At 34.2% G+C, this 20,070-nt stretch overlaps 2 protein-coding genes across 2 annotated transcripts; one reads left to right on the forward strand and one right to left on the reverse strand.

Annotated features, from left to right (window-relative positions):
* Positions 1–2,875: 2,875 nt before the first annotated feature.
* On the reverse strand, positions 2,876–15,745 carry LOTGIDRAFT_181363 (hypothetical protein). The gene is made up of 13 exons (XM_009045855.1): positions 15,472–15,745; positions 14,755–14,868; positions 10,263–10,343; positions 9,480–9,605; positions 8,810–8,977; positions 8,542–8,646; positions 8,150–8,219; positions 7,498–7,597; positions 6,900–7,031; positions 6,083–6,180; positions 4,972–5,054; positions 4,361–4,419; positions 2,876–3,552 (listed from the first exon to the last, which is right to left on the reverse strand). Exons 1-13 carry the CDS (start codon positions 15,514–15,516, stop codon positions 3,408–3,410), a joined length of 1,326 nt encoding a protein of 441 aa, XP_009044103.1. The 5' UTR covers positions 15,517–15,745; the 3' UTR covers positions 2,876–3,407.
* On the forward strand, positions 15,745–18,981 carry LOTGIDRAFT_203011 (hypothetical protein). The gene is made up of 5 exons (XM_009045856.1): positions 15,745–15,756; positions 15,895–15,975; positions 16,577–16,628; positions 17,218–17,279; positions 17,813–18,981. Exons 1-5 carry the CDS (start codon positions 15,754–15,756, stop codon positions 17,915–17,917), a joined length of 303 nt encoding a protein of 100 aa, XP_009044104.1. The 5' UTR covers positions 15,745–15,753; the 3' UTR covers positions 17,918–18,981.
* The last annotated feature ends 1,089 nt before the right edge of the window (positions 18,982–20,070 follow it).

Consider the following 20,070-nt stretch of genomic DNA (forward strand, 5'->3'; position numbering starts at 1 on the left):
AAAAAAACATGATACATTTCTATTAAAAATGTGTGGTACTCTATTTATCGTATTATCTCAACCCGGTCACCGGTCAGTCTGTACTTCAGTCATCTTCACAACGGTCAAGATATTACGTCTTCATCTTATACCTCGTGGTTGCTATGGAGGCTGAATTCAAAATGGCAACTCAGTGGGGGTGTCCAAGTCGCAAGTCTCTCATCGAGTGTCTGTTGCATTCTGACACGTATAATATTTTCAAATTTGTTAAAAAAATAGTGTGAAGATACAAATCATTTTGCAACAAGAATTTTTTTATATTAAAAACAGAGAGTACTAATTGTTAATTAAGCAGTTTGTCCTAGTTTTGGTGTTGGGCTTTATAATGGCTCGATATTATTAGTTGAAATCTTAAGAATACATGGGAGACATATTTCTCTACAATTAGGCGTGTGTTTTACTCTGATCCAAACATGAGCTTCCAAAAAGGATAATGAAATTAAAAACCTTACGTAATGGTTTAAAATATTTTTGGTGTTTAAAATTAACCGTTGGATTATTTTAGTTAAAAATTTCACATACGTAAAGGGCACATTTCTCTTGATTTTGGCGTAGAGTTTTCACAAATTTGAGTAAAAGATTTTTTCGACCTACAAAAAAAGCGGAATGTCTCTTTAAGTACTGTACTCACATACTGTATTGTATACAGGACAAAATTTGAAATTGTTGTTGCCGAAAATGTTGTCAATGTGTACAGTGCTTTAGTCGGTAAGCTGCCAGCGAGATAACTATGTCTATCAAACTGTGCAAAACACAGGCATCTGTTTTTACCAATAGTCTCTCTATAATAGTACACATATATACTATAATAGAGATGGTCGACTATTGATAGAAACAGATGCCTGTTGTGCAAACACATGAATTTTAAGAAAATTTAACTCTATCGATCATTGTGTCTTTCATGTATATTTTAACACTAGATTGTTGGATTATTAATGGTTAAATTATTATTTGTTTATAATTTTGTGTGATGTTTTATTATCCAAGGGAGATTTATTTATTCTAGATCTATTACATTGTTTGTTTTTTGTTTGTTAAAGGGTTAAATTGTAATCAGGCCTGGCCTATTTATGTCCCAGTAAAGATATTATTATTATCATTATTATTATCAGATCAGCTCGCTAAACCTATTTTTGCCCATGGAAACTCCAATCACCCTGCTGCGTTTGCATTCAGCATTACCAAACAATCATTACTCATTGATGTATCTCAGGTTGCTCATCAGTCTTTCTTACCCACTGAGATACAGGCGATAGACCAGTTGCTCACTAAGCTACCAGCGACACAGAGATTCATTCTTACTCACTGAGCTACCAGCGACACAGAGATTCATTCTTACTCACTGAGCTACCAGCGACACAGAGATTCATTCTTACTCACTGAGCTACCAGCGACACAGAGATTCACGCTTACTCACTGAGCTACCAGCGACACAGAGATTCATTCTTACTCACTGAGCTACCAGCGACACAGAGATTCACGCTTACTCACTGAGCTACCAGCGACACAGAGATTCACGCTTACTCACTGAGCTACCAGCGACACAGAGATTCATTCTTACTCACTGAGCTACCAGCGACACAGAGATTCACGCTTACTTACTGAGCTACCAGAGACACATAGATTCATTCTTACTCACTGAGCTACCAGAGACACAGAGATTCATTCTTACTCACTGAGCTACCAGCGACACAGAGATTCATTCTACTCACTGAGCTACCAGCGACACAGAGATTCATTCTTACTCACTGAGCTACCAGCGACACAGTGATTCGCGCTTACTGAGCTACCAGCGACACAGTGATTCATGCTTACTCACTAAGCTACCAGCGACACAGAGATTCACGCTTACTCACTGAGCTACCAGCGACACAGAGATTCACGCTTACTCACTGAGCTACCACTGACACAGTGATTCACTCTTACTCACTGAGCTACCACTGACACCGAGATTCACGCTTCCTCACTGAGCTACCAGCGACACCGAGATTCACGCTTCCTCACTGAGCTACCAGCGACACAGTGATTCATGCTTACTCACTGAGCTACCAGCGACACAATGATTCATGCTTACTCACTAAGCTACCAGCGACACACGCTTACTCACTGAGCTACCACTGACACAGTGATTCTCGCTTACTCACTGAGCTACCACTGACACCGAGATTCACTCTTACTCACTGAGCTACCACTGACACCGAGATTCACGCTTCCTCACTGAGCTACCAGCGACACACGCTTACTCACTGAGCTACCAGCGACACAATGATTCATGCTTACTCACTGAGCTACCACTGACACTGAGATTCACGCTTACTCACTGAGCTACCAGCGACACAATGATTCATGCTTACTCACTGAGCTACCAGCGACACAGTGATTCATGCTTACTCACTGAGCTACCAGCGACACAATGATTCATGCTTACTCACTGAGCTACCAGCGACACACGCTTACTCACTGAGCTACCAGCGACACAATGATTCATGCTTACTCACTGAGCTACCACTGACACTGAGATTCACGCTTACTCACTGAGCTACCACTGACACAGTGATTCTCGCTTACTCACTTAGCTTCACAAGGTGAATCAGGCTCACTAAGCTAACAGCGACACAATGAATCAGACTTACTCAATGTGCTATCAGCAAGTGAATCGCATTATTTCGCTGAGCAACCAATGATACAGAGTAAGACACACTGAGTTGCAAACGATATCAGCGATACAGAGCGAGTCACCCATAATCACTGAGCTACCAGCAAAACAACAAGACTAAGAGCCATACTGAAAGGAAATTTGGCTTTGTCTGAGGTCAGGTAATTAAATCACAAGAGATACTGATAGAAATAATATACAACTTTATTTTATCATTTTTAGCACTTTTTACTTTATGACTCTCTGAGCTGTTGACAGGAGTATAAAGTTTTTGACTTTATGTTCATGTCGAAATGATATCCACCATATCTTCTTTATTATTTACAAAGGCTTCAGCAAGTCTTAAAGGTAAACTACATCTTAGGATGATCAAAAAATTGAAATATTTAAACTTGGCTAAAAATTTGTCTTAATTCATCAGTGGACTTACCTGGTGTCAAAACTATGCGACAGAAGCCCTCTAACAATCCAATAATTCAATAAAACTAAGTTATAATCCATTTGAAGCGTTTTTCAAAACTTAGTTTAATGGATATATCGTCTTATATAGAGATTCTATTCAATACTCATGGCACCTGGTAAGTCCAACTGATGAATGAATATATACACTTATCAACCAAGTTAATGACTTAAAATTTTATGTCCATTTAAATCAATTCCAGATCAGAAACAGTTTTGTAAAAAATTTAACAGTTTCAGTCTTAAAGTCAATCTATGCCATTTTACTGATAACAGCATGGTGAAGATTATGTAACTGGGTTGCCCATTTATCAAGTGCATCGTAACGTCCGATTCCAGTTGATTCTTTACTAAGCTTTAAGACTTGATTAACCTGGTCTATTCTTCCATTTATAGTACTGGAAAAAAGAAAACAAATAAAGTTAAAAAATCCCTCAATTGACTAATTCGCTCATGGCTTTTCACATCACCATTTTGACACAAGTTTCAGATGCACAATCTTCATCAGGACAGTTAGTTTTGGAAATAGAGGTTTACTTATCAATCTAAGAGTTTATTTTTTTAATTGATGTTTGAAGAAATTTAGAAAACTCAAGGAATAGGAAGAAGTGGAGACAGGCAATATCATTCAGAATACAAGATACAAATCCTTTAACAGAACAGGACAACAGTTTAAAATCCTGAATTTGAAGGTGCGTGCACACGAGCGGTCTTGGTCGGGGATTTTCGTCCCCGACTCGAATCTTGAGTAAAATCACACGTGTGCCCGAGCTTCCACGACAAGATTATCATGTCGCCGACAGTATTTATAATATCAAACAAGTTCGACAATTGTCTCCGATACATTTATTGTCTGCCAGACAGATAGTCATCATCCAATCAGATTCCCTTTCCTTTCAATTGCATGCTCCACAAGTGATTATCGACAGAGGGAAAATAACCTACTGGAGGTTTTTGTCTCCTCATGTGCCCTTGCCAGTTGAAACTCAAGACAAGACTCTAATCGACAACAAAAGTCTCTGACCAAGACTGCTCGTGTGCCCGCACCTTAACATGTTCAGTCTGAAGCACAGCCATATATATCTCATCAAAAGGGGGAGGCATTGTGGAGGCATTTACAAAATGAAGATCAGAATATCAGAATTTTTTAGGTGTAAAGAGCACCTGTCAGATTTAAATGTAAAAAAGCGATAAGAGAATACCAACCTATCTAAGATACAAGATACCAATAAATTTTCAACTTCAATAGCATCTATATTTAATTCCTGAAATTGATGAAACATTAACCCTTTGAACACTGAGAGTAAATGAAATAAAAGTAGTATTACACAACATCATATACCCTGCACTCCAAGTAATACAAAATATATTTTGTGTGGCGTCATTTGGTAATGGCCGCTTTACCGAACTCTAGGGTATACACTGCAAAATTATGTAGCTGCCTGGGTTGTAAGGGTTAAATCCTCCCAAATAAAAATTTCAAACAAAAAAAAGATTTTGAGGGTCTAATATTCAAATGAGCTCTTCCTCAAGTAGGTTTATTTTAACTAACATAGTTCATCCTAGGCTTTAGACAGGCTTTTAACATAATAGATTCTTAAGCAACACAGTAGGTTGAGAAATAGGAGTTTATTTGCAAATATCTGATCTAAATATGGTAATTGTGTATAAAATTTGATATAAGAGATAATAGCTTAGTAAGTAACCTAGTTGAACAGGGTTCCTGCATGAATTCTTTTAGTCGAAAAATTCATAAGTCCAGTTAACCAATAAGATTAGTAGATTACCATTATAATAAATATTGAATAAAAACAAACCTTTGATATAAAAGGAATATGTATTCTGGTATAGGGTTTTATTAATTTGATTAAAACTTGAGTTCGAATATTTCTTAATAAATCTGAAAGAAAAAATTAAATTAATTGGCTTTTAAATAATAATATTATTGAGAAATATATTGAGGCAAGGGTCAAAATTCTGTTCCATAATTATTAGACCAAAACGTCTGCCTCTATACCAGCCTCTGATAACTACTTTGAAAGTTGTTAGCTGGTGTAGAGACAGAAAAAATAGACCATGTTTTGAAGGGATTTTCAAACAGCTGTTTCAGACTAGACCTACATAATTATCAGTACACAATAAAATGTGACCTTTGAACTCTTTATTCTATGTTCTTCTTAACAAACAATTGTAAAAAATGGTATAAAGAAAAGTCTATAATCATTTAGCATGATAATGTTTGGATGTTGTTGGTTTAAGATGTTTGCACCCGGGACTGTTCACAGACTGGTTGAACATCTGGCTTGTTAGTAAAAGTGTATGACTAGATTGAAAAAAACTGTCTGTATTCCAGCCTGTGATAGATATTTGGACAGATGTCAGCTGGTGTAGAGACAGAAAAAATAGGTCTTGTTAAATGGGAACATTCAGCATCTCTGCGGGTGCAGGGTTTGTAGACTTATTTAGATATCTCGGATGATCCGAATCGGATCTGCAAAACCCAAATATATTTGGAAAGATGAATATTTTTTAAGTTCAGTCATACCATCATTTTCTCCCTACACCATTTATGCCATGTTTCCGGTTTCATCAAAGTTTTTTGATCTAGCATTAGCCATTTAATACTAAGTTCAAAGGTCACAGAGTCATGTGATACTAACAAAACGAAAGTTACGGTGATGCCCAACACTAATTTACAATCATCTTACAGGTAATTCAATATCAAGTTAGAGCAAACACATCTTTGGAGGTGTGAAAAATCCCCATTTAACAGGGTCTTTTTCTTCTGACTCTACTCCAGCTGACAACTGTCCTTCATTAGCCCACATGGTGCAGAAAAGTAGGAAGTAAAACTCCATTCATTTCATTTTCATTTTTGAATAAAACACGTTAATGCTGACTAAAAATGGTGACCTTAAAAAATCCTACCTTCAATGTGTTCTCTAATGAAGGGATCTTCCATAATATTTCTACGATTTGTTTTTAAAATTTTCTCAAACTCATTGATATCATCATTCTGGTACGCACTGAAATATTACAGGAAAAGAATATTATATTTCCTCTAGTTAAATATTGAAACAGATATTTGCTTTATGTGCCTTAAAGGGACAGCTGTGCCATTTTGGGGGATTGATTTGAGTATTCAATATATATAAATAGTCATAAATAGAAATATATGAAAATTGCAAAATTGTTTCAAAAATATATCAAACTAGGAATTTCTTTCTCTATTTCTATAATACGGAAACAGATATTTCAAACTTCTCCGCCATTTTGAATTCTGGCGGCACCTACTAATTTTTTCAGTACCCATGGAACGCGTTTTTAACTCTGTTTCAAATTGTTTTATTGAAAGTCCAGTTGATTCAATGAATCCTGAACTTGCAGAACTTCCAATAGAGAGACCTGATTGATAACCTACCTAACTCCCAATAGAGAGACCTGATTGATAACCTACCGAACTTCCAATAGAGAGACCTGATTGATAACCTACCGAACTCCCAATAGAGAGACCTGATTGATAACCTACCTAACTCCCAATAGAGAGACCTGATTGATAACCTACCTAACTCCCAATAGAAAGACCTGATTGATAACCTACCTAACTCCCAATAGAGAGACCTGATTGATAACCTACCTAACTCCCAATAGAGAGACCTGATTGATAACCTACCTAACTCCCAATAGAGAGACCTGATTGATAACCTACCTAACTCCCAATAGAGAGACCTGATTGATAACCTACCTAACTAAATTGGTCATGGCTAAGATTTCAGGGTCATTTTTATAAGGTTTAGTTTCCTGTGAGTCGAAAGGGTTAATACCAGATTTCATCAACATGTTGGCTAATACCAGATACTTTAAACATGTTGTTCTCCTGTAATAAGGGAATACATTTATAATAGTAAAATTGGTGCATGTTTCACACAATTTAAATAAGACAATCAAATAAACAAATAAATTATGTGTTCTGTTATTTTTACAGACTTATTGTTAATATAATAGATCTAGAGTTCAAATAGAGTAACACAAGTGTTATTTAGTTTTATTTAAAGAGATTGTAAAGAGGTTTTCTACATTTTGTATGTATATTGAGACACTGTTAGCATTAAATTGCACCACACCATTTTTCAGTCAGAAATCTGTGGTTCCTGCAATTTCTCAAAAAATAAGTGCTTGATAATGTCACTAATCGCGAAATTGCTTTGAAAGCCCTTCACAATTAGTGGTGTCTTTACAATCCCTTTAAGATAACCAAGATTTTCAGACTGGTTATTGACCAATCAAATGACTGAAATACTAAAGTAATTTCAAGTTTTTGAGCAATCAAATGATTGTAATACCTAGGACTTCCTGATTCATCGTAATTTTTAAAAGCTTCAAAAAAATCAGTGTGAGCTTTCTCGTATTCGCCTTCTCGTAAATGCATTTTACCACCACATTCTGAAATAAAAGAAACAGAAACATAAGTTAGTACAAAGAAATTAATGTAAGATCCCAGTTAAAGATGTTATAGGACCAAACAGTAATTAAGTATATCAATCATCGTTAGTTTTCTTTCAAAAGGCTGCATATATATTTCAAGTCTCAATATGTGTGGATCTACATACATCCATTGGTACAGTCTTAATCACAATTTATCACAAAAACTTCAATTTGTTTTTTAAAAACCTGAATTACACAAGTCACATAGTTGTTCAATTTGATTTTTATTCGCCACACCTTTCTCACCGAGAATCATCAAAAATATTTAAACTTATAAGAAAAAAGTAATGAATAAAAGTGGAAAATAGACGGGCATGTTTTCTTATTGGTGTGCTCTGCAGGATTACTGATTCAATTGAAAGTCTGAGAACAGATTAGGTGCTAACACAGGGAATATACTGACAAGAGCTATGTCTGTGCCTGAACCTTAAAGACGGAAAATGATGCAAAAACTGGAAACATTTTGAAAGGAACTGTGCCAAGAATCAGTGCCCAACCAATAAGACTTACCTCTGATGACCCCCATAATAAGTGGATGTGGAATAGCTGATTTTATATGTAATGATTGTTCATACAGAGCCTGGAAACAAAACAATTTTAAACTGTTTTAATATAGAAATTAAGATGAAGTAAATTTCAAATCCTACTTTTCCTGTACTGCATTAGAATAATTATGACAGGCTTCACCATACAAGGAACATACCATTAAAATCTAATGACGCTTGCTTTCTCTTTTAAGGGATCATTAATTTGATATCCCCACAATACAGAAACTAGTTTTTCTGTCTCTACACCAGCCAACGACTTTCAAAATAGCTTTCTGAGGCTGGAATAGAGTCAAATGTTTAGCCCTGAACATGAAGTCAAATCAGAGATATCTTGGAAAAATATCAAGTAATTACCTTGAGTTTTTTATTATTTTTCTGGGCTGTGTACATCTGAATCTCTAGAGCATAAATTTCTAAGAGTTGTGTCCCTTTCTTTAAATCATCTTCACCTTCATCCGTCTGCAAAGAAACATAATAAAAAAAAAGGTACAACAACATCAACAATGGGAAATCTCCGGTAGAGGGGGATCAAACATGACAGTATCCTATCCAAGGAACGTGTAGAGCTAGATTTTCCAGGCTAGCAAGCATGAACTTTTTACAAAAAGAATTTTAAACCAACCTGACAAGACTGATGTAACTGTTTTAATATTTTCTGTAATTTGGTAAAATCTTCTCGGTCATAATATAATTTACCAAGTTTTGTGTTCGTTTTAAACCATAGTCGTTCATTCTTCGCCTCTTTTAAAGCATCCAGTGTTGTTTCATAAAAATTCTGTAATAGTTCCATCTGAAAAGAAACAGAGTTTAACATCAATCATGCCAGTAGCTTACTCTTTAGTCTGAATACCTATTATCTGGAGAATATGAGTCAACAAGTTTCAGGTTTGGAGATGGAGAGAAATAAAATGATCTTTTGATGGCCGAAATTCCCAACAGTTGAGTCTACAAATACACAAATTTTTAAAATTTCTATCCGGTGCCACTATTCAAACGCTGATACACAACAATCTCTGCTTATAACCAGATAAGGCAAGGGATATAAACAGTGGTGTATATAGGTGGTAGGCCATTTGGCCATGACCTCCCCTTCAGATCTGTGAAAGGTCTTTTTTTGAACTGAAAATTTAGGCCTCAAAAGGCTTAAAGGGGCCTCAGATAGCCTCTGGATCTCAGGGATCTACAGCCTTCGGGCGTTGCCTTCGAGAGATGCCTCTCATTTTTGGCTCCCCCCTCGGGCATTTTCTAGCAACGCCCCTGGATATAAACTAATTATTATACCAAGCCCATACCTGTTTTGAAGTAGAGATATAATCTAATATAGAGTTGATAGATTTCTCAGAGTAATTTCTGGTGACGGCAGATTTTATATACAATAATAACTGTTTATATCGTATCATCATTTCTTCATAGTTATTCTGAAATTATACAACCAATATCACGATCTATTAGTGCTGGTTCAATACTTGACAAAACTTATCAGATGGAGATAGTTTCATTGCATTTAAAGCAGAAGCAGTATAGGCCAAAGTCTGTTCCCTTGTTTTATTATGTAAATAAATGATAGACATATTATAAGGGAACTTGCTAAAACCCAAACTTTTGTTCGCTAAAGATTGTTTTTTCCTGACAAAAGCCTGTCATGCGTAAAAATAATTGTGTTTTGTCTGAAAATCAAACTTGTTTGAAATCTTTACACATGTTACAAGTCAATCAAGTCCTCAACCCATCAAAATATTATAATTATTAATTTATATCTAATCATGTGAAATAAAATTACAAGTGAGAAAAAGTCATCTGACAATGCGGCATACGCAATATTTCAATTGAACAATGTTTTTTTGTTTTCAATGTGGCTTAACACAATTAGGTACTATTCTTCTTTTATGGGAGTTTGTTGATTTTATTGAATTGTACGCCAACAAATACAGTCAAAAATAACCTTCACAAACAGACTGTGAGAACCATATGAATAGTTCATTTACTGCTACCAATATTGCCAAACTCTTATATTGCGTTTCGAGCTTCGTTTTTAGGTTCAGATTGCTAGTAATTGTTTTTTTTTTAAATCTTACCAATTTGAAATTAATCTTAATCATCTGTTTCAGAGCTTTAAATCCCCACTCTCCTTTTTCTTTGGCTTCCAACTCCAATACCTGTAAAACATCAAACAATATAATATATATCATTATTATAGATGATTTGAATTTGTGTCCAAGTGTAGACATGAAAATTAATTTTTAAATAAAGTTTTGAACTTCAGTAGGGATAAAGGCTGAAATAGGTCAGTTGTGTGAAGATCTCTACTGGTCAAACTTCAGTAGGGACACAGGCTGAAATAGATCAGTTATCTGAAGATCTCTATTTGTCAAACTTCAGTAGGGACACAGGCTAAAATAGGTCAGTTGTCTGAAGATCGCAATCTGAATAACAACATGTTTTAGGTCCTGTTTTAATATTTCTAATTACTAAGAATCAACTGTACTATTGAAATTGAGACAACCATGTAAAATTTAAATCAAAGTTTCCTGTGTAAATCTTGAAAGCCACCTTTGGACTTGTTCTAGAAAGTATGTGTGGTCATGCTCAAAGGGGGTCACAAAGACGCTTATGCCACTGTCCTGACAAAATTCCCCTCATTGCGCAGGTTTTCACTGTCTGCAGTGCATAATGTAGCAGAAAAGTATGAGGTAAAACTTTGTTGCCCTTTATTTTCAATGCCTGTCACCTTTAGCAACTACCTTATTTTCCCTAAATCTAAAGTGTTGCAGCTGACTCTGAAAGGTATCTACAAGCGATTGTGAACATATTGACTAAAAATGGGTGCTACAATATAGAACAATATACACCAACTTATTAATATACGTACATGAACTAACGAACTTGGTACCCTCAATTAATTTTTCATTTACTATCTTTCCACCAATCAACTAAATTATGCATTAACTTTACAAGTTGTACAATACTAAATTCCATATATTACAGAATATTTGCATTTTATCACAATCTACCTCCTTTTAACAAAACTGACACTGAATCTATAAACCTTTCTTACTAACACCGTTTAAGAAAATTAATCAGTCTTTGACAATCTTTAAAAAATCTGTGTCAAAACATATAATTAAAAAATTAAATTATTTTCACATGAATGGAGTATAAATTGGGCAAGAAACTGAGAAGCCACAGAAGAAGTTTGAACTCCTTTCAAGTAAGTAACATTTATCTTTTTAACTTTCGATGGCGGATAATTCTGGACAAGAGTCTTTTTTTTTATATAGGGCATAGTCCAAAGAAAAGACGAGTCGTCATTTTAACTTTCTACAGCAGATAATTCTGGACACACGAGTCCAAAGAAAAGATGAGTCGTCATTTTAACTTTCTTAAGCAGACAATCCTGGACACACAAGCTCAAATTTTTACGGTGAGCATTGAACACTATTACTGATAAGCTCAGCTAAAGAATTCACGTTTCTGAGACTAAGGTACGATTGGTCAAACGGATGGTAAACCTGTCTCTTTAAATGCCAAGTTTACAAAACTTTACTTCTTTGATACTGCATAACTCTTCTTGGCATTGATGAACAATGCTGACGTTTGATTGGTCAAATGGATGGCGAATCTGTCCCTCCAATAAACATCTAATTTTCATTATAGAATGAAGTGTGCTGCTATTCTATCTGTTGCCGTGGTAATGATGATGGGCCAAGGGGCCGATTCTCTCTTAGGTCTCCTAGGAGGAAACTCGGTTCTAGATGTTGGTGTTGGTGTTGATGTTAATCTAGATCTTGATGCACAAATATTTGCTCAAATCAACGCCAATGTTTTTGCATCTTTGGAAGCAGCCATCGTTGCCGGGGCCGTAGCTAGAGCTCAATGTCAGGCCCTATTAGGACTAAAAGCTAATTTGTTCAATCGATTATGGATCATGATTGATGCCAATGGTGAGTACCAGTTTCTTGATAAACAAGTCAGATGTCAACCTTTATCACAAAACTCACAATCTGTCAACAGACAAAATACTCACATTGGCTTTTAATCTTTTAATAGAAACATTCACAAACTAAACAAATTCTCGAAAATCTCAACTAAAGTTGATTTGAGTGTTCCAGTAACCTGATGGTCAATCACTATCATTAAATTTTAACACCTGTCGTCAACATGAGATGAAGAAGAAGTTTAAAACAAGATTTGATCAAGGAGATATGTAGAGAGTTTCTTAGAGAACAAAAAAAGCCAGTAGCAAATAGCTATGCATAGTTATATAATGAATATTACTATAATTACCATTATATATGCCTGTTCCTGTATTTTCCTAACAGTGCATTACAGCAACAACCTACAATTACAGCAACAACCTACAATTCCTATATCAACAACATGATTGTTTTAACCCTTTGAACCCTGACTGTAAATGAAATATAACCTCATATACCCTGAACGTTGTATGACGTCACTTAGTAACGGCCGGTATACCGGCTGCTCGGGTATATATTGCGTCAGTGTGTGGCAGGTAAACCGGCCCCTTGGGTTGAAAGGGTTAATATTTCTATTTCAATCATTTGCCATCCAAATTAAGTGAAGAAAGCTCTCGCAAGCACTGGTACAGGCAGAATTGTATTACCTTAAGGTGGATTCAAACCAAAAGAAAGTAACTAACTTAATGAACTGAACTGTTGTTGTTTTTAGTCAATGGAGCACTAGAAGTGGATGAATTAGTTGACCTAGAATTACTAGCTTACAGTAAGTAAGATATACTTCCTAAATTTACCATTTCTGTGCTGAGACATCCATAGTTAGTATATCTAATCATCTTAACCTTTTACTTCCAGCTTGTTTTATCATAAATCTTTACTTTGTGACCTAGGCCAGTACTTTCATGAGACTATGTTCTCAACACAATTTCTGTGGTATTTCTATATTATCAAACTGCCTTGATGTTTGACAATTTCTCTGCCTTTTCAAGTTTGGAGATATTTACTAAATTTTCTTCTTTTTCAGTTGAAGGTTTGGTTGATGTGAATGCTGGAGCTTCTCTTGACCTTGACATTGGTCTTAGCTTGGGTGGTGGCTCCACAAGCCAATGTCAACAATGGTGGGGTGACATCTGGAGCAAGAAACGCTTAAGTCTTGTAGCATTCTTCAGAAGGAGAGAAGAACTGAAGAAGCAAATCCAACAACGACTAGTAGGAGGAATTCCTACTGGTACAATTGATGGAAAATCTAGAGCTTCTTGAGATTGAAATGTCTATTTTCTATTTGAAATAAAGTTCATTAAAATCTAAAACCAGTATTATGACATACTTAAAACTGAATTCCATCATATAGAGGAATATGCCCCTTACCTTTTTTGAAAGTTCACACCCAAACTGTCCAAGTATTATGTCATAATTAGCTATTTAAATAATTTGTCCATAATAATAATAATAATAATAATAATACTCTCCTTGTTCCAATAAAATCTTGAAATGAGACAAAGAATAGTAAATGTAATTAAGATGTTAACATAGAGTTATAAGATAAAATTAATCTGTAAATAATAAACTTGAATTATAATACAAACCATAATAAAATATACACTATTTCCTGATAATGGATATACACCTCTGTTCACCAGAATATTGTAGCTATAGAAACTGTGAATGGGGTTTAGGTATATTACACATACTGGTAATAAGCCCAGTTTTTCATGTTAAAATTACAACAGAATCTCCCTTTAAGGATCTTGTCTTTCATATGGTCCTTTGCAAAACCTCTTGTCATTGATCTCTTCGAGATTATCAGTACCCATTTACAGCTTGATTGACTGAAACACGTTTTGTAGAAAATTCAGAAATTTACAATAAAATTTTAAGTAAAATAAGATCTGGTTACAATCTTCATCGAGAATTTCCTAAAGATCAGCCATAGCAGTCAATCATAACGGAGCGACACCCAGACTTGACTGGCAGATACTGATATATCAACAGTCCTGACCTGGAATAATGTGGAAAGACTTTCACCTGTCAACCAAGATTACAAGAAGTTTGTTTCACTACAATAGCTTTAAAGGGTTGTAAAGAGTGAAGGAGATAGAAAGAAAAGACTTCATTTTCCTTCCCTTTGGTTCCTTCAGGACAAAGTGTCACTTGGTTACAAAATGCTTACCAAAACAAATATTGTGATATATTCCCTTGGATATCTAAAACTAAGATAAGGAGCACCTTGACTGGTAAAAAATACAACAGTGTATTGGCCTGTGACTGCCACACTAGCAACATCATTTACCTGCTGACCTTGCAAAAGTCTCTCCTAAATCAGTGTATTTGTATACGATATCTAATATCCAATCATATGAGATTGCAAGCCCAAGAAGTGAAATATCATCATTGGGCCTGCAGAAATTTTTGATACTGCAAAATGTGCCTACGCACTAAGTGCGTGCATGGTTTTGTCAAAGCCTGTCTATGAGCAACAGTTAACAATAAGTTAAAAATGGAAAAAAAAAATATTTCTGCCTTACTTCTGCAATACTTGGATTACTCTGTGACTACATGATATATAACAAGGCCAAATTAATAAATATCTCACCTTCTGAAAGCTCTCCAAGGCTGCCTTAGGGTCATCGTCTTTCAAAGCTTTAGAGTTATAATACTGATTTTCTAGATCCACATCTGGTTCAGAATTACTTTCTTCTGAATACTCCTAAAAATTATAAAAAATTTGTCAGTTTGAAGAAAGAAAGAATAAACTATTTTTAAAAGAAAAACAACTTAGGTTTACAAGGATCCTTTCTACCAGCTGTTTCTTAGCAATATGTACAACATTTACCATATCTAAAGGAAAGGCTGCTATTACATGAAGATCACAAGACGAAACATGTTAACATTTCAGACAATATTTTCCATATCTATGATTTGACTATATTTACTGTACACGTTTGTATGTCTGTCTAAAACCTCTATGTGTAATGAGCCTTTGCAAGATATCCAGTGTTTTAGTCTGTTAAGTTCCCAAAAACTGAATTAAAATTACAGAACTCCTAAATTCTAACTATAAGGTCCAGTCAACAAGCCACCAAACACTGTAGTATTTAATTAAGAATTATAATTTGTTATATCATCCAAATCTCCCCCCCCCCCCCCCCTTTTTTTTTCAAATTCCAAATCAACACTTTTGTAGATAGCAAAGCATTGAAATTTTTAAGCGTAAGCCATTGACAATTATTTCATTATTTCTATAGAGCTTCAATCTTCATATCTATACAAAGCCGACACAAGAAATGCTAAAACTGCAAGAGATACAAACCAAATCGTATTCTTCATCTTCGCACATAAATTCTTCGTCCGACATTTTTGTTTTTATTCTGAAACGTTTTCTCAACGAACCTCTTTAGGAAACGAAAAGAAAATTAAAATGTAATATATTTCTACAAATTACATGTACTTCATCATTCATCAAATTAATTCATTTTTTTCATTTGTTTTAACCACAAAAATACTTTCGTAGAATTTCTAAATAATATTTCGTTTCAATATTTGACGTTCTGAGTCATGAAATATGAACGAAGCAGTAACCGGATGTGTCAAAATGGTGAGTTGTTCTTGATAAAATTTATCAAATATTTTCTGGCTTAAATGCATTTGATCTTGAATTACAGTAAGCGAATTATGGTTTGCACAATGCCTAAGATGTTGTTCTTTTTAGTTACTGTAATTTTGTTTCTTGTAGGCGGACTTTATGAAAGGTTTACCGTCATATAATGAGACCAATTTTACCAGATTTCATTCCGATTCAGCTTGTAAAACAAGTGTAAGTAGATCTAGACTATTTAATTCAATATCGTGTGTAAGATCAGGGTCTGAATGTGGATGGATTTTGGTTCAATGTGGTTGAAATGATTGAACCACCAGACTACAAATTATCTCAATGTAGCTTGCCTTATATTACATTCATTAGACAAATGACAGACAGCTACCCAGGAGCAGGACACTTTAGAAACATCATTGAAAATTAAAACTTGACATAATTCTAGGATGTTATTCCACCCCGATGAGCCAAGTTGGTAATAAGAAATCGGGCCGGCAATATCTTATCAATTTTCCATACAAATGTGATATCTCTTTTTCTATTCATTGGAAATAATTGGATATTGCTAAATGAATATAGTCAACTGAATTATTAGAAAAAAGAATACTTAAAAGTACTGTCCAAATCGCAAGCTTGATCTATTAGACATTCAAATGAAGAGAGTCCAACAGCCATCCTGAATCCTATAACTTTGAAATGAATGACATTGACAAGTCAAGAGTCACAGTAATACTTTGATATGCATAGATACTGTCTGATTTTGAGTACTTGTAAAGTAATCCTCCATAACAAGCTTTCTCATACACAACACATTTGATTGTAGATTCGACGACCAACTGTGTATATATCTACAAAAGAACATCCCTCACAACAAGGTAAAGAAAAAGATGAAATATGGCACTATTCATAAAAACTAAACTAAATGATTCTCGCATTCTTATCATCTGATTGACTAGTGACTAAAATCTCTCACAAGTTCAGATATTTTAATCAATTAGACTATAGTATTTTGACTGTGTTTAGTTTTTGTGAATAAGGCCTTTGATTATAATGATAATATAGATGAGGGCATCGTGGAGACAATTAAATAGCAACAATATGTCAATAACAAGGTCCAAGAGCTGGTAATATAGAGAGTTGACTGTATTCTGGTTTCACTATGTCATTCCTGATATGGAAACTCCCTAGGGAATATGAACTGATTTCTGTTAAATGCTGCTGACACGTTTTGAATATAAATCCTTCATCAAGACAGCTAGTTTTGGAACTGAAGCTCAACTTTACAAAGCAGTTCGTGAACCAATAAGTTCTATGAATTCTATACATGTAATTAACCTGTATTGAAATTGTAAGTCATTGCTAGACAGTATTTAAGAATCTAAGCCCCTTTTTTTCCTTTCAAGACTGAACTATTTGTAATATTAATGCAATTATACTAAAAAAGATTTTGTTTATTTTTGTTAGTGATAACCACAGAGAAAACCAATATTTTATTACGATATTTACATCAACAGTGGGATAAAAAGGTCAGTCAGTCATTTTATATGATAATGTCAAATATTAATACCATTGTCATCAGATCTCTGATAGGTATAAAACACTTTAAACATGGAAATTTTTCATCTGATTTATGGGAGTGTCTGTGGTTCAGAGGTATTTCCATGGTTATTCAAGTTATGTTTTGGAGATTAAGGCCTGAGTTAAATATTCTGTAGAAAGCATTCTATATTGTGGTATTATCAAGGACACTATTTTTCAGCAAAAGAGATCTGCATAGATCTAATTAGTAGCTTAAGACCTTCAGACAAACTGCACTCACTTACTGTCCTGTAAGAAATGAAAATCATAGGCACATCTTCCTGTCCATGCAAATTGTTCTCCATTTGTATATCTTTTTATGTTGCTTGTCTTCAGTTTATTTCATGAACTCAAAAATGAATAGAAAAGCAGGATGTTAAACATTTAATTGCCAAACTGTTATTTTGAATTGCATGTTTCTCTTTGCTGTATTGGATCGTTAGTCCTTTGGTTTTTTATTCTGTTATATTTATAATTTCAGAACACCAATAAAAAGAGAGATTCTAGTAGGGCAAGTTTAGAGAGTGAAGAAAATAACGTACCAAATAAATTTCCCCGTTTATCAAACACGGACGATCATTCTTAAAATATAGACTCATATAATACAGTGTATATAGACTTTTACTGATTCCAATTCACGGAACTGGAGATTACTTGAAAGACAGGAAACAGTTGATTAATCAGTGAACTTAATAAGACTTTAAAGGGGCTGTTTTAAAAAGTTTTCTAGTGTTTTTATGTGAGTAGGGTATATTTAAGGCTTAATTTAACATGTTAAATTCTATACCGAATGTTAAATTGATATACATAATTGTCAGCTGTTTTGTTTTGGTGTGGAAGCAGGGAGTGAGATTGCATCCTGTATTAATGTGCTTGGGGTAATTTGATATTGAGAATGAAGCTGTAGATGCCAGTTATCCATTCAAAATGCTGATTAATTTATTACGATCCCTTAAATAACAGAATGAAATGGAAGTTTAAAAGAATTATTGAGTGAATCAATATTTGAAGTGAAGAATGTGGAGCTATTAAACCAAGAAGTTTTTAATGTGTGGTTTTGATGGAGCAAAAAAAAAAAGGACAGGTGTGCCGTTTTTTTGACCAATCATACTTTAGTCTCAGAAATGAGAATTTTTTAGCTTAGCTGATCAGTAACAGTGTTCACCGTCGAAATTTGACCCTTCAATTCCATTTGTGTCCAGAATTATCCACGATTAAGACATTGCCGTATATAAAAAGAAGACATTTATAGAAATAGGAAAAGAAATTCCTATTTTGAGATATTTTCAAAGGAATTTAGCAATTTCCATACATTTCTAGTTCTACTGAAGACTTTTTACATATATTCAAGACTAGAATCAATCCCCAAAATGGAACATTTATCTCTTTAAAGAAAGGACTGACTGCTTACTTACACTGAGTTTGAAAATTTAACTGTTTTTACCTTTTTTTTCTGTTGAATAATGATATTATAATTATGTCCAAATTTGTTATTAGATATTTATTTTCTTTAAGATTAAAAGTCAAAATTCTCAGTTATATTGTGAGATCATTATTCAAGGGATTTAAATTCTTTAGATTTTGAGCCAATTCATGAATTTTTATCTCTGTGTAATAATTTATAAAGCTGTTTGTTGTGGAAATCTTGAAAGCTAAAATTTTGATGAAGGAAAGAATAAATTCTTGTGAAAAAGTAAGAATCCCCAAATTTACATCCCAAAATACGCTTCTGAACAATTCCATGAATTGGGTGCCCACAAATAATAAATGATTACACTTTTTAAACACCTTACATCATTGTGGTATTCCTTTTTGTATTTATATCAACTTTCTTCGTATGCTTTGTTTAAAGGGATAGAAAAAAGGTTTTCCACCATTCAAATTTTCAGTAGTTTTTGTAATTCTACTAAGAAGTTTATGTTTTAACCAGTGCCAAAGCTGCTAATATAAGGTCATTTTTATAGCTACGTCATGGAACACTTAGTTACAGCGATATTGCAAGAATCACAGACATCTGATTGAAAATTGGAATGGTAAAAATTGATGCTATCAGTGTCCCCGCTACACTTAAAAAGTTTAGAAAACCTTTTTACAATCCCTTGAACTGTTAATGATTATTTTAAGGGCATTATTTATTTAGTTTTTTTTTAGATATTTACATTTTTTAAGTTCAGACAAGAAAAACAAGAGCCTTTTCTTTAAAAATCTTGAACCTCAGTTTTAAATCAAAAAATATAAAGGTAGTATAATGTTGAAAATGATTTGCTTGGTAAGGTCCCATTCAGATTAAGACATTTTCAATCCGTCATTTTTACCACTTTTTTTGATATTCATTGCCATATTGTTATTTCTTGGTGATTTTTCTAAATAATAAGTTCGTTAGATAAAATTAAGAGAAAATTTGTAGCATTTGTGTCCCTCCAGCAGCAAATACGTCTAAGTTAACTAAAGTTATGCCTGCGTGTGCACATTTGTTAAAATAAATTTCCGCCATTATTATCTATGTCATAATGCGCATGTGTAATGGTAATATGACCTCTGAACTTTCCGATAACTTCTGATAAGCTGCCTTCACTTTAGTTGTCTGAACGCACTATCAGTTAACAGTCTAGAGTCTAGTTTTGCATAAAAAGTCTTAGTATTTGACGTTTGTAGTGTATCATAAATTGATTTTTCTCATGTAGAATTTATTCATAAGATTTTTAGTGAAGCTTTGGCCTGGTTAAGGGTATCTGTTCA

The sequence above is a fragment of the Lottia gigantea genome (genome assembly GCF_000327385.1).
Source record: "Lottia gigantea unplaced genomic scaffold LOTGIsca_1, whole genome shotgun sequence".
Taxonomy (NCBI): domain Eukaryota; kingdom Metazoa; phylum Mollusca; class Gastropoda; family Lottiidae; genus Lottia; species Lottia gigantea.